Below are 16112 nucleotides of genomic sequence, written 5' to 3'. Positions count from 1 at the left end.
CACATATTTGAATTGAGGTGTGCGCAGGGACTACATGGACCACGCACCAGTCAGTTTCTGCATATAAATAGCACACCAAATAAAAATTGAAATTGTGGCTTTAAAACATACTTTCATGAGATCAAATAAGCAAATACACAACATATTGCAATGGCTGTTTTGGCTACAATTTTAGTCCTGAAAAATTGTAAAAATATGGTTGAAACACTGATGTCATATGGACTATTTAAACTATTTCCTGTTTCTGGGCCTCGTGGTAGTATTCAGAACTATTCAGTATGTGTTTTATGGCCTTATAGCAGCTACATTTTTCTTGAATTTGTGATCTACATGAGAAGTTCTATCTTGACTTTTTACTTTTTACCCTTTACCCATTTGCAAGATGACGTTTCTCAACTTCACATGCCCTCAATATGCTTGAGTTTTTAGAAAATTCAATATAAACCATATTAATGGTCTAACTATCTATTTATACCACTATAGCTTGCTATACAACAATTGAGAATTAATCCAAATAGACTTGTTGGTCAATATCGCTAAGAATGAACAAAACTTCATAAGCATATCAAACAAATTACAGCTGAGACTTGCTGTGCCTGAGTGGTCATGATTTGTACACTGGGAGAATCACCGAAACACGATTTGTACGGCTGTGGACCACAACAGTGATTTCTACAGAGGAGGAACCAGTCAAACCAAGAAAACACAAGGAGTTTTTATTGTATGTGACACTGCGTTGTTCACAAGAAACTGATCAAGAATCTAAAAATTGACTGAAAATGCTTTCTTCCCCCTTGGTTGCATTTTGTGCTACAGCATTGACATCATGTGCAAACAAGCTGTTTTGACACTTCTAAGAGAAACACAATGTTCAGTGAGGAAACTAGGGGGCGTCACTTGTTTTTCCTTCTGTGAACATACAACAGTCTGTGGATGTTGTAAAGTATGCATTTCATTTGAAGCCAGTTTCATGATGGCAACCTATTGTTTCCAGTGCTGACAAAAAAATTACATCTGTATCTAAATAAGTCAATAAAGCTGAAATAATAGGGTTAGTTCACACAAAAATTAGTCTTCGAATCATCATAGATATATGTGACTTTCTTCCTTAATAGGAATCTAGTCTATGAGTTATATGAAAAATTGCTAAGAAAACTCCAAGCCTTTCAATGTGGATAAACGGATGTTTGTTGTTTATAGTTTGGAAGACATCACATAAAGTGAGTGTATCTGTAATAGTTTAGGTGAACTAACCCCTTTAATGTATCAAAATCTCTATTCTGTTTTAATTTCATTCTCAGTAGGTTTCTGGGTCTTGTGACAAATGAAAGCAAGTGATGGACATGAATCCAAAGCCCAGCCCACCATGTCACAGCGACGCAGAACAACAGCCAGAGCTCACCGATGACAGAGGACCGGAATCAGCAGCGACCACTGAGCCATTGCCAGAGAGAGCAATGGATCGCCACAAGCCCTGAGCCGAAAATGTCAGATCAGGTGCGTGAGCCGGCAACAGAGCACTGGGTACATCGAGAGCGTGGAGTGGAGCCCCTGTAAACTCCTTCATGGCTCCTAGCTCCCTCCTCTGCACCGTGGCTCATCAATCCACCAACTCGGCAAGGCTCCATCGTCCCTCCGGGCCTTCTGGATCCCCATCTCCCCATAGGTTGCTGGTGCCTTAAGCATCGACTAGGTCCTCTGTGTCACCCTGGCTCTTCAGCTCTCCATCCTTGTCTCCCACACCACTTGCTCTGCCGCCGTCGGTCGTCCCCATGGAATCGATGACCATCCCCATGGTTCCTTCCTCCATCGGCTCCACCACCGTGGATCATTGTCATGGCGCTACTCTGGATCCTAAGGATTTCCTCCTGGTCCGGACTCCTTCTGTTTCTTCCTGGAAGGTGCAGTCGGCAGTTGCAGCTGGTGAAGTTGGGTGCTTAGCTCTGACACCTGTGTCACCAATTTCTGAACCGCTCATCCAGTCAACAAAATTAGCTCCTCCTGTGATTCATACGAGCATTGCTGTTGGCGAGAAAAATTAATTCTGATGCTTACACTTAATCCATGGTCCTGGTCAGTTCTTTCTGTCACGAGAATGAAAACAGGTGGATTCAAATGCAGTGCATCCAGGCTTTATTTGCCAGTAGCAACGAAACACAATAAGTCAATGCAGAGAACAAGCAAGCGAGGAAAGGTCAGAACCTCACTGAATGCAGAGACCTCGCTGGTGAACAGAACCTTGCAGGAACAGAGCTGCAAACAGAAGGATCCACAGAAACAACTGCAGCTGGAGAAAACAGGGAAACCAGGATCCAAGTGAGTAAAATCACACAGTGAGGGGACAGGAGACAAACAAAGGAACTGACAAAAATAGAACAGAGAGAGCACTTATTAAAAGGCCTAGATAACAATCAGCTCATATGAGACCCCAACCAGGGCCATTGTCATTGTACTCTTCTACCTTATACTGTACAGTGCTTTGATGCAACCTGTGTTGTTAAAAGCACTATATAAATAAAAATGATTGATTCAGACATGCTCATGCTCATGCTCTCGTCTGCCAGCTCAACTGTATCGGGTGGGCCTCAAGCTCACACAGTCTATGGTTCTTAGAGACAATGAAAAGATGTGGCAACCCTTATGTTTTGTACCAGACCTTGCATACTTGACTTTCCATTTAACAAAAGATCCTCGGACCTCAGCGGATTCATCACCTTCTAGTTGGGAAGAAGGTCTTTGAGTCAATCTTTGGAGTTCATCACTCTTTAAACTAAAAAGATGGTGAGTGCAAGTCCAACCTTGGAACCAAGAAGACTTTCTTCCAAGACTGCATCTGAACCCTCACCAACAAGGCAATGCAAGTATTGTACATTTAGCTAAACTAAACAGGTTTAGTATTAGTTATAGACCCCACTGGTGTAGCTTCATTCTCTGCTTTAAATGATGGTTTGCTTTTTCCCCATGTTTAAGTGTATATATTCTTGTATGTTCATTACTGTGTGTTCAAAATATTCTTTCTTTGAGTTTATATGAACAGATTCGGTGATGGCAATGTAATTCTGCTACAGTTACTACTGGCAGCTAAATAACTGTATATAGATAATTGTAATTAATCTTAGTTGTATTTATTTATTTACATTTTCCTTAATGAGCTGAGTTGAGCTGCTACAATGTGTCAGTAGTGTGGAAAATCACATTTAAAACATCGTAAATGCATAAAAACAGCTACAAAACATGATGCTCACTCGTTTCAACTTATTGTTTCTGGTGAAATGTGGGCTCCTTTTTATGTTCTGGCTGTTGTTGTTTGGTTTTGATGCTGGCAGTTGGCTTTAAGTATGATAATGACCAAGACTCGTTAATGAGCAGAGATCTCATTTAGAAAACATGCATATGCACAAAACCTAGCATTAGACCTCCAGGGTAAGATCTGAAGAACCCTGTACTAGAAGCACATAAGTCTGAAGTAATTAGGTAAAGAGGGGCAGAGCCTGAGTGGGTTTTGTAGACAAATATTAATGCCTTGAATTTTGTGTGAGCAGTTCTTGGTAGACAGTGCAAATTGATAAACAGAGGTGTGTGACGTTATTTTCGGCTCATTAAAAATTAGTCTCGCAGCAGAATTCTGGATTAATATTTGAATTTGTCTGCTTGATGATTGCTGTCTTTGCCTTGACTATTGATTATTCACATACAGTTCACCATCAGCAGTTATTTGTCAAATACGTAGAGGCAGAAACAGATACTGGAAAACTGTGAGCTCTTTAATATACAATAAAGAGAGAACAAAGGACAGTCTCAGTGAATACAGTCATCACAAATCACAAAACACACAATAGTATTACAGCTACCCGCTTATCACATTCTGCAGATTGACTTGGAATTGAATATTTTATGTATACCTTTATAAAGTTCCCTTAATAGCCTGTAATATGCTTTTCTTTATTATTAATTCAATGTTATTGAACAAAGTCACTTGTGCATCAGAAACACACAATTCTTTCTCACAACCATATTTTTTGTAAATAAAATCAGTTTATTAATTGTTTTATAAATAAACAAACTTAACCTTTCTTAAAACTAAGTGGGTTTGCAATGTAAAAATTGACATTAACTTCATTTATTTATAGTGCAGTGTTCTTGAGATCATTTAACAGCAGGTTAAACTGAGCTGCAGGTGTTTAATGAATGAGATTCAGGTTTTTGAGCTGAAATACAGCACACTACAGTAGAGCAGCTGCTTTGTGGATTCACTACAGAGTGTTCGTCCTGACTGTGTTTCCATCTCTGATGTCTACAACACTTCATTAAATCACCAGCATCAGGCCTCATGAACAGATACAGCATACAGTCAGCAAGTGGATTCACAAACAGGAGCATTCGTGTGTAGTAGTAAAATTTATAAAATAATGTATTCATGAAAGAAAAATGAAAATCTAAAATATTTATAATAACAAAAGGCAGAATGAGAAATGTGTAAGTCAACAGCACCAGGAACAAACTGCCCAAAATTAATTTACGCTTCACAGCAGTCAGTGATATTGAGCGAGAAAGACCTCGACAAGTTCCAACAAAACAGAGAATGACTATGGGGTAGGGAATTAAACATGCTATACACAGGCGTAAAGGACTAAAATACAAATCAGGGGGGTTTATCACTGCAGAGGTCAGAGGCACAAACCAGACGATCACAGAAAGAAAGCAGGAGAGTTTGAGTGATTGGTGAGATTTGTACCAGATAGGATGAGAAACCAGAAGATATCGTTCAAAAGAAACACATGCCATAAAATACAGACCTACAACCAAAGAATAGTGATGTACAATAACCCGTCTCAATGCGTATGAGATTGTCTTTGCTAACAAACAACCAACCTGTATGAGATCTGAAAGTATCAAGTGACTTATAAAAACCGATGCAGCAGGCCGAGATTTGACGAGAAAACACAAAGCAATCAGAGTTAAGATCATGACTGGAATCTCAATGACTGAAAGGATCCAGACAAATATACGTTCTGCATCAGCTTGTTTCCAGACAAATAACCCCCATTCTGAATAATCTGATTCAGTTAAGTCATTGATGCTGATGTTTTGTTGTTCCATTGTTTCACAAATTACTGAGGGAAAGCACAATTCAATTTCTCAATGTAAATATTTCTTCTTCACTTTTTCTTGTTGTTAGTCTGATGAAGAACACAGTTGAGATACAAACAGATGTGAATAAATGTTTAGTTCATTTAGTAGTGAAGTATAACTGTATGATTTCTGATTGAAATAATGAGATCTTACTGTCATGTAAGGATCAAGACGACTGGAGAAGCTGCAGTGAATGGTGTTTATTGAGCAACAGTTATAACATATGCTGAAATAATGAGAGAGATGAACAGAACACAATAACATTAATGAGAAATAAAATGATGAACTATATGCTCTGACTTTCTTAATTCTCCTGCTGCTTTGTGAACTCAGATATGTGTCATTATTTAATTTAGTGCTGATAATAATACTAAAATCGCACAGACTTTTAATTAAAGTAATTTAACTGCAATCATAATAACAATTACAGGACAGCTGATCACCTCATTATACAACACAACCACTAAAATTAGACGTCTGACAAGGACCTGAAAGAAGACCCTCAAAGCTACATTAAACAATATACGAGTCAATACGAGAGAACAAATGATCTTACCTGGATGAGACTGTGTCTTGAAGATGTTCATCAGTAGATGATGGTGTCTGTGAACTGATGCTCGTTCTTTTATAGTCTGAATTCACTCCGGAAACAGAGGGATTCTGTCAGATAATGACCTGAAAAAAACAACTGCTGCATGAACAAATGATGCATTGATAAATAATGAATGTTTAATGCACATGAAACCACAACTTCAAAACCATTACTTCTGTTACATAAAAATTTACTACATTTTGTCATTAATCATTTTTGAATGAAACATTTCTTAAAGTGGTTATAACTGGTAATTTTTTGGTTTTATAAACATTTTCAATATTTTAAAGATTTATTGCTTTAAAATAATGTTTATACAGAATAGATGGATTTATTTGATGAAAAGTTGGAATGATGACTTTCAAACTGTAAAAAAACAAACTAAACTTTTGTCTGGTTTCTAAATCATAAACATCTTAAAGACGTCTAATAGACGTTCAAGTGCACAGGGTAAATGCAGATTTTGGATATGGGTCACTATTGAAAGCTGGTCATCAATAGCATTAGATATAGTTAACAAATAGAAATTAGGCTTCAAGATCTCCACAGATCTATACAGACTAGAAGTGGCGTGTTTGTGTGTGTGTGTGTGTGTGTGTGTGTGTGTGTGTGTGTGTGTGTGTGTGTGTGTGTGTGTGTGTGTGTGTGTGCATGCTCTTCTTCAGGCATAATGGTTCTTTTCCACAGAGTGTCATCCCCTGAGTATCATAACTGGTTTGGTTTCAGTTATCAGAAACCTCTTCCTCTATTATATGGGCGTTTTTCTCTCAACACTTGGCAGTTGTTAATTTCCTGATTTGTCATGATAATAAATGTATTATGCATGTTAAAAACCACCTCAAATAAAACATGGAGATTTACTTTGTTTCAAAATATATTGTGCAAATCCATTCAGTTGGACAATTAAATTGGCAGTTCTTTTGGCAATACTATTAACATTCATCAACATTAACATTCATTTATGCGCATAATCATTTTCCTTACGAATTCAAAATCTAATTCTTTACAGATTCAGGGGGTGAAACAAAAAGAGATCACAAAAATCCATCAAAATCCAATCATAACCTTATTTTCAGGCACAGGAACAGTGTCTTTCCTCAGTCAATCTACCTCATCAACAGTTCTCCCACTGTGCAATATTGTCTCTGTGTGCTGGAAGTTGTGACACTGTGATGTACAAACATACTTGCAATAAAGCTCTTTCTGATTTCTGATTACTGACTTGTCTTTTCCACTGATTGCAAATGATGGACAATGATTCACATTTTCTTTAATAATAACATTCTATCTAAAGAGCTCCCTTGATTTTTAAGTTCTATAAAGCTATGTTTTTACGCAGGTGCAATGAGTTTAGGACAGTCGTTTCTGTTTCAATATCCTTCTGAGGGACTCTTTCGAATCTCTGATTACCTTTCGGTAAGACTGAGACTTTCGGTGAGACTTCTCACTTCTTGTTTCCACTGTCCACCGCAAGACAAATGATGCACAACAAAGCTGAAATTTGTCCAGACTCAAAAAAGTCTTAAGTCACAATTTTGCTTAAAATCGAATGAAAATCGCTTACTGTATGCACGGCTTAAACCTTCACTGCAAAATTTCAACACTAAATATGATCTCCTTGTGTAACCATGTATAACAGATTAACGCAACTAAGCAGTGCTGCTGTTAATGAGATATTTTAAGTGTTTTAATAATGACTGAGCATCAATGATGAACAAGCAGAATCACTGCAGCTTGCATTACAAGCATCATAGGTTTATGTGACTTTATTTTGTGATAAAAATAATTTTATCTCAAGCCAATGATGGAAATAGAGAAGGTTGAATCCAAGATGCTTGAATCTGAACAAATGTGTGTATAAAGACAACGTTAATCCTAGGACACACTACACAATGTCAAAACTTAAAAACTGGTGAGGACTTAAATCTGAATACATGGAGACTTATGGTGGGGAACTCAATTAAGGTCTCTATGAGTACAAAAGCTTTGGGTTTTTTTACCAAGTAAAAATGCAGAATGTAAATGAAGAGGTGCCCAAACCTGCTCCTGGAGATCGACTGTCTTGCAAAGTTTAGCTCCAACTCTAAACAAATACACCTGCTTTTCATTTTTAAGTGATCCTAAGACCTTAATTAGTCACTACAGGTGTGATTAGAGTTGGAGCTAAATTTTGCAGGACAGTTGTTATGCTAAATTTTGCAAGACAATAGTCTAATGTTTCTTCATTACTTAGAATAATAACCATGAAACTGCATAGAAAATTATTCTGTATTATATTTCAGAATATGACATGCTTGTTTCAATGATGACTGGGATATTCTGGGATATTCATCTGGAGAAAGTAAGACATACTGTCCATCTTCCATGTCATGAGTGAAATCTATATTTTTTCCAAAACCTCCACTTGCAGGCATAAATGCTAAGAGCACATGACACTAATTGAGCCCTTTAACGTAGAGACAAGACCGGACCAGACACTAAGAGCTGGGAGGTGTGAGTTTTTATGTGGTGCTGATTGCGGAGTTGAAGAGGAAGGGGCTCTTCAGTCTATCCAGACTCTGAGGGGAGAGAAACAGAAGAAACGTTTGAGCTTATACATCACAGGATTGACTTCTCTGGGACCAGTATCTGTCCCTGGTGGACAGCCAGACCTTCTGTCCAGGTTGGTAACTGAGTGTTTCAGCTCTTCTCTGATCAGCCAAGCTCTGCTGTCTGCAGACTGCCCACTGAAGATGGTGATGTGCGAAGTCCCAGACTCACTCACTCTTCCAGAACCAGTAGTTCACTGCTAAAATATTGGAGGGTTCCCCAGAACATGGGAATAATGAGAGCTGGAAACCAAGTACCAAGTAGCCCATTGTCAGAGAGGGTTCTGGGCGTACTCAGCCCAGTCAATGGGCTGGTTGCAGAAGTCCTGGTGGCCATGGCAGAAGGTCTGTAGGAAACGGCCAACCTCCGTGGATGTAACTTTCAGCCTGTCTATTGATCTGGGGATGGTATCCCAAGGACAGCTGACGGCCAAACCTAGGAGACTGAAGAATGCCTTCCAAAGACGTGAAATTAATTGAGGACCTCTGTGGCTCCCTCCTGCGGCCACCGGAGCGAACCTTCACCCAAGTATTAAACATTCTGAACTGTTTAAAGAACTGCCCTTCACCCAAGACTGATTACCGGCCTAGGTGTACCTCATTAGGTCAGCTACTTGACCTGTGCTCAGACTCTTAGTCGCCGGCTGGTAATTCTGTGCGTTCATACCCTACTATTGTCTTCCTGTTACCTTTACTGTCTTCTGCCTGTTACTGTTTACGATTCTCCCTCTGTCTCTGTTATCCCTGATGCTCTTCCAGGCTTTTATCAATGAGGTTTTCCGAGACATGCTGAACCAATACCTTATTGTATACATTGACAACATACTTATATATTCACCAGACTTCTCATCCCATGTCGAACATGTTAGAGCAGTCCATTAACGCCTAATACAGAACCAGTTATATTCAGACAGTTTGACCATGCCCTAAGCTTTCCCAGTCACAAAATTATTGTAACACCAGTGGAATGGGACATTATCACAGAGATCACAGAGGCCCTAAACAACGAACCACCACCACTTAACTGCCCACCAACACTCACCTTCGTACAACAACAACTCCGTACCCGTCTTCTTTACTGGATCACTGCGACTCTGCAACTCACAACAAACTAATTCTGGTGACCTACCCTTCAGTCGGAGATTTGACGAATGTGTTGCTCCCTTCAGCCAATGCTTCCACTCCTCCAATGCAAACTTAATAGCAAATAGTTCTTGTTTGCCAATGTCGTAATTTACCTCCACCAGGCTGAGCTTACGGGAAAAAAAGGCACATAGATGGAGTCGTGGTGGTAACTCCTACTGCTGAGCAAACACAGCCCCTATGCTGGTTGTAGAAGCATCAATTTCTACCATGAAGGGGAGACCTGTTTCAGGTTGCTGAATGCTTCAGTGGCCGCTGAGGTCCAGGACAGAGACTTTGGCTTTCCTCTGAGAAGGCTAGTGGGTGGACTAGAAAGAGCACTGTAATTGCAGATGAACCGGCCATAGAACTTTGCAAATTCGAAGAATTCTTTGACTGTTGATGGTTGAGGCCAAGAAGTGATCGCTTGAACCTTTCTCTCACCTATCTTGACTCCGCTTACATCAATGTAGAATCCTAGAAGCTGAACAGATCTTTGGTGGAAGGAGCATTTCTCTGGTTTTAGGTACAACTTCTCTAGAATCTCAATGGTGGCGATGTTCGCCAAGCCTCCGGGAGTAAATTAGTGTATCATAAATATAAACAATCAACTTGAAATGGAGAAACTCCCAGAGCACCGTATCCATAAATCCTAGAAATATAGAGGGGGCGTAAGCTAATCCATACGGCATTACCAAGTACAAAGCTGTTTTCCACTTGGCCCCTCACGTATCCGTTATACATCCTATGGAGGTCCAACTTCGTGAGGTCCAACAATCTGTTCAAGGGCAGTCAGGACGAGGGGAAGTGGATAGCAGTAATTTATGGTGATCTTTATGGTGAGCTGTTCTCCAGCAGAAGTATCTTCCTCCGATCTGCCAAACATGTCCCTGAAGTGAGCAATGAATCGATCGATTGACTGAGTGACTTGCCCTGACTGAGCCCATAATGTCTCTGCCCATTGTACTATGGAGAAGTACCGATGTTTTCAGAAGTGCTGGCAGTATGTGGCTTTCTAGTTTGTTATGCTGAATCCACAATCTCTTGAAATGGATAGGGGTAACTCATCCTGTGCTTGATTTTATGATCCGGTCTTCTGTCACAAAAGAGGACAAACGTGTTAATTAAAAAGTTCACACATTTTATTTTGCGCAGGAGATTTATAGTATTCAGATGCAGGAATAAAACTGAGTATGTAACTTGGAAATCCTTTCAGAGCCAATAACTAGAACATTGAACAGCCTTTTTTGCATTCACAGGAAAGTGAAGATGGAAAACTAAGGAAAACATGATTAAAAGACCTTTAAATAACCCATTGAGAAATTAGTAATATTATCTGTTTTCCTTTGATATTGTGGTAACAGAGTTGATGTTCTACAAAATAACTATTCGTTTTTTTTATTATAATATTCTCTCAGAGAGAGCACAGATACTTTTTACATTTCAGATCTTATGAAGATGTGAAAGTAACAATTTCCTGTAACTTACACAATTATGAGACAATTCCAACAATTTAAAGGAATAATTCTGTATGGTAACAGAGTTGACACAGGAATTATGGGCATACATTTTCTAAGAATTTTTTAGTATTTTGTAAAATAATTTAATGTTGTAGAATTAAGCAAGTAACAATTTACATGGTAAATGAAAAATAAAACATTATGCTCACCCGTTTTACCTTATTGTTTCTGGTGAAATGTTGGCTCCTTTTTATGTTCTGGCTGCTGTTGTGTGGTTTTGATGTTGCCAGTTGGCTTACGACCAGGACTTGTTAATGAGCAGGTCATTTCTTCAGGGAACATTCTGTAAAAGTGATTTTGTGTCTCTTTGGGATGAAGAATAAAGCTTCTGGAGGCTTATGCATCTGAAGTAATTAACTCATGTAATGATGCAGAGCCAGAGTTAGTTTTGTACACAAACTTTAATGCCTTTACAAAGTCAGGAACACGCAATTCATTTCTTTTCATTTCTTTTGTGAAATCAGTTTACTAATTGTTTTATGAATGAACCAACTAACCCTTTCTTTTCTAAAATTTTGTTTAAAATGTTAAAATGGACCTTGACTTAAAATTAATATAGTGCAGCGTTCTTGAGGTCATTTAACAGCAGCTTAAACTGAGCTGCAGGTGTTTAATGAATGAGATTTAGGTTTTTGAACTGAAATACAGCACACTACAGTAGAGCAGCTGCTTTGTGGATTCACTACAGAGTGTTCGTCCTGATTGTGTTTCGATTTTTGCAGTTAACAGACTTCATTAAATCACCAACATCAGGCCTCATGAACAGATACAGCATACAGTCAGCAAGTGGATTCACAAACAGGAGCAATTGTACATAGAAGAAAGGTTTTACAAGTAATACATGACGGATATGATAAAAATGTATAATAAATGTCATAATAACAAAAGGCAGAATGAGAAATGTGTAAGTCAACAGCACCAGGAACAAACTGCCCAAAATTAATTTACGCTTCAGAGCAGTCAGTGATATTGAGCAAGAAAGACCTCGACAAGTTCCAACAAAACAGAGAATGACTATGGGGTAGGGAATTAAACATGCTATACACATGGGTAGAGTATTAAAATAAATAAAAGTTGGGTGCATTTCTGCAAAGCTCAGAGGCACAAACCAGACGATCACAGAAAGAAAGCAGGAGAGTTTGAGTGATTGGTGAGATTTGTACCAGATAGGATGAGAAACCAGAAGATATCGTTCAAAAGAAACACATGCCATAAAATACAGACCCACAATCAAACAATAGTATTGTGCACCACCCAGTTTATATGACCATGAGATTGTTGTTCCTATTAACATACACATGACCTGTATGAGATCTGAAAGTATCAAGTGACTAACAAAAACTGATGCAGCAGGCCGAGATTTGACGAGAAAACACAAAGCAATCAGAGTTAAGATCATGACTGGAATCTCAATGACTGAAAGGATACTGATAAATACACGTTCTGCATAAAGTTGTTTCCAGTAAAATTTCCACCATTCTCTATGGAAAAACTCATGATCTGATCCAGTTGATTCATTGATGCTGATGTTTTGTTGTTTCATTGTTTCACAAATTCCTAAGCACCAATACCAAACCAGTTATTAGTTTCAAGATGTAAGAAATGCTTCAATTTCTTAATGTAAATATTCCTAAAACAGATCCTGTTCATATGTGAATAAAATCCTCAATTAAATCTGTTCATCATATAAAATTGAGTCTCTTCAGAAGATCCAGACTGAATATCTGATTCATCTGATCTGCTTTATGATCTTTGTATTGACTGTCAGTGGAGGAACAGAAATCTCTCAGATTTCATTAAACATATCTTCAGTTGTGTTCTGAATATAAATATTACAGGTTTAGAACAACATGAGGGTGAGTGAATGACAGAATCAGCATTTTTACTTTATCTATCCCTGTAAAACGATACAAATACATTATACAGTGGTGTGAAAAAGTGTTAGGACCCCCTTCCTAATTTTTATATTTTTTGCATGTTTGTCAAACTTTAATGTTTCAAATCATCAAACAAATTAAAATATTCCCTAAAGATATCACAAGTAAACACAACACGCAGTTTTTAAAATGAAGAGGAAACTAAATCCAAACCCACATGTCCCTGTGTGAAAAAGTGTTTGCCCCCTAAACCTAATAACTGGTTGGGCCACCCTTAAGTATTTGTGATAACTAGCAATGAGTCTGTTACAGCTCTGTGGAGGAATTTTGGCCTACTCATCTTTGCACAATTCTTGTAATTCTGCCACATTGGAGGGTTTTCCAGCATAAAGTCCTACCACAGCATCTCAAAAGCATTCAGGTCAGCACTTTGACTAGGCCACTCCAAAGTCTTCATTTAGTTTTTCTTCAGCCATTCAGAGGGGGACTTGCTGGTGTGTTTTGGAATATTATCCTGCTGCAGAACCCAAGTTCACTTCAGGCTGAGTTCAAGAACCAGATGACCGGACATTGTTTGTGGTTTCATTGGTTTCATTTCATGGTTCCACCGTCTTGTGGATAATCAAGATGTTTTTTTGGCTAAACTGATACGAGCCTTTATGTTTTTTGTTTGTGCTCAGCAATGTTTTCATTTTGGACCATTTTCGCCCAGTCTCTTTCTCGAGGTGTAGTCATGAACACTGAGGCGAGATCTTTGGATGTTGTTATGGGGTCTTTTGTGACCTTTTGAATGAGTCATCGCTGCGCTCTTGGAGTAATGTTGTTCAGCCGGCCACTCCTGTGAAGGTTCACCACTCTTCCATGTTTTCACCATTCGTGGATAATCGTGGACTCTCACTGTGAGTCGCTGGAGCTTTAGAAATGGCTTCATAGCCTTTTCCAAACTGATAGATCTCAATTACTTTCTTTCTCATTTGTTCCTGAATTTCTTTGGATCGCAACATGATGTGTAGCTTCTGAGCATCCTTTGGTCTACTTCACTTTGTCAGGCAGGTCCTATGTAAGTGATTTCTTGATTGCAAACATCAGGCGTCGGTATAGGTAGAGAAATTGGCTCAGGCATTGTTTAAAAAAATTTCACACAGGAAAATGTGGGTTTGGATTTAGTTTTCCCTTCATAATATTTAAATGCATTTGATGATCTGAAACATTAAAGTGTGACAAACATGCAAAAAAGAAAAACAAAATCAGGAAGGGGACCAGCACTTTTTCACACCTTTGTAAATTAAAAATCATATACACAAAAAAGCATAAAGTTTAACTTTAAATAAGCTTTAAAATTCCTCTGCCCATAAAAGATTTTATTTGACAATATTTTAAGAATGTTCTTCTGAATATTTAGTATCACAGCTGCTAGTGTAATATTTTCGTAATAAAAATAGTATAAGTAATAAATACTTAACTTACAAACCATCTGGCCTTGTGCTGTCGTAAATGTCTTCCACACAGAATCAAAGGAGAGCTTTCAGTGTCACATTTTCCATGGTAAAGTTATTGGTCTGATGAAGAACACAGTCGAGATACAAACAGATGTGAATAAATGTTTAGTTCATTTAGTAGTGAAGTATAACTGTATGATTTCTGATTGAAATAATGAGATCTTACTGTCATGTAAGGATCAAGACGACTGGAGAAGCTGCAGTGAATGGTGTTTATTGAGCAACAGTTATAACATATGCTGAAATAATGAGAGAGATGAACAGAACACAATAACATTAATGAGAAATAAAATAAACAGGAATCCACAGAAGCAGATGTGTGAGGATCCAGAGTTAAAACACTAATAAAACACTCAGACATTCAGTCCATCTGTGTCATACAAATATAGTTAACAACTTTTTTGTGAACCAATAAATTCTTATCTTATTCTATCTTATTCTACAAATTCTTAATTTTTATTCTATCTAAGAGGCTCTGACAGGGACCTGAAAGAAGACCCTCAAAGCTACATTAAACAGAAAAACAAACAATACATGATTTTAACATAATGATCACCTTACCTGGATCAGACTGTGTCTTGAAGATGTTCATCAGTAGATGATGGTGTCTGTGAACTGATGCTCGTTCTTTTATAGTCTGAATTCACTCCGGAAACAGAGGGATTCTGTCAGATAATGACCTGAAAAAAACAACTGATGCATGAACAAATGATGCATTGATAAATAATGAATGTTTAATGCACATGAAACCACAACTTCAAAACCATTACTTCTGTTACATAAAAATTGACTACATTTTGTCATTAATCATTTTTGAATGAAACATTTCTTAAAGTGGTTATAACTGGTAATTTTTTGGTTTTATAAACATTTTCAATATTTTAAAGATTTATTGCTTTAAAATAATGTTTATACAGAATAGATGGATTTATTTGATGAAAAGTTGGAATGATGACTTTCAAACTGTAAAAAAAAACAAACTAAACTTTTGTCTGGTTTCTAAATCATAAACATCTTAAAGACGTCTAATAGACGTTCAAGTGCACAGGGTAAATGCAGATTTTGGATATGGGTCACTATTGAAAGCTGGTCATCAATAGCATTAGATATAGTTAACAAATAGAAATTAGGCTTCAAGATCTCCACAGATCTATACAGACTAGAAGTGGCGGTTTTAAGTTTATATGTGTGTGTGTGTGTGTGTGTGCGTGCGTGCTCTTCAGGCATAATGGTTTTCATAACTGGTTTGGTTTCAGTCATCAGAAACCTCTTCCTCTATTATATGGGCGTTTTTCTCTCAACACTTGGCAGTTGTTAATTTCCTGATTTGTCATGACAATAAATGTATTATGCATGTTAAAAACCACCTCAAATAAAACATGGAGATTTACTTTCAAAAAAGTTTCAAAATATATTGTGCAAATCCATTCACTTGGACAATTAAATTGGCAGTTCTTTTGGCAATACTGTTAACATTCATCAACATTCACATTCATTTATGCGCATAATCATTTTCCTTGCGAATTCAAAATCTAATTCTTTACAGATTCAGGGGGTGAAACAAAAAGAGATCACAAAAATCCATCAAAATCCAATCATAACCTTATTTTCAGGCACAGGAACAGTGTCTTTCCTCAGTCAATCTACCTCATCAACAGTTCTCCCACTGTGCAATATTGTCTCTGTGTGCTGGAAGTTGTGACACTGTGATGTACAAACATACTTGCAATAAAGCTCTTTCTGATTTCTGATTACTGACTTGTCTTTTCCACTGATTGCAA

At 37.8% G+C, this 16112-nt stretch overlaps 1 protein-coding gene across 1 annotated transcript; it reads right to left on the bottom strand.

The window, feature by feature from the left end:
- Window positions 1-3889: 3889 nt before the first annotated feature.
- Window positions 3890-5334, bottom strand: LOC122331573 (mas-related G-protein coupled receptor member A5-like). Its single transcript, XM_043229119.1, has 2 exons — window positions 5287-5334; window positions 3890-5180 (listed from the first exon to the last, which is right to left on the bottom strand). The coding sequence occupies exon 2, from the start codon at window positions 5098-5100 to the stop codon at window positions 4162-4164; it is 939 nt and encodes a 312-aa protein (XP_043085054.1). The 5' UTR covers window positions 5101-5180; window positions 5287-5334; the 3' UTR covers window positions 3890-4161.
- Between the last annotated feature and the right edge of the window lie 10778 nt (window positions 5335-16112).

Source organism: Puntigrus tetrazona, unplaced genomic scaffold (genome assembly GCF_018831695.1).
Source record: "Puntigrus tetrazona isolate hp1 unplaced genomic scaffold, ASM1883169v1 S000000001, whole genome shotgun sequence".
NCBI lineage: Eukaryota > Metazoa > Chordata > Actinopteri > Cypriniformes > Cyprinidae > Puntigrus > Puntigrus tetrazona.
The sequence above is the reverse complement of the archived record's forward strand: the minus strand, read 5'-3'. Positions and strand labels throughout refer to the sequence as shown.

What these genes read in the sequence shown, in the direction of transcription:
- LOC122331573 (XM_043229119.1), bottom strand. Translation starts at nt 5,100, where the DNA reads ATGGAACAACAAAACATCAGCATCAATGACTTAACTGAATCAGATTAT.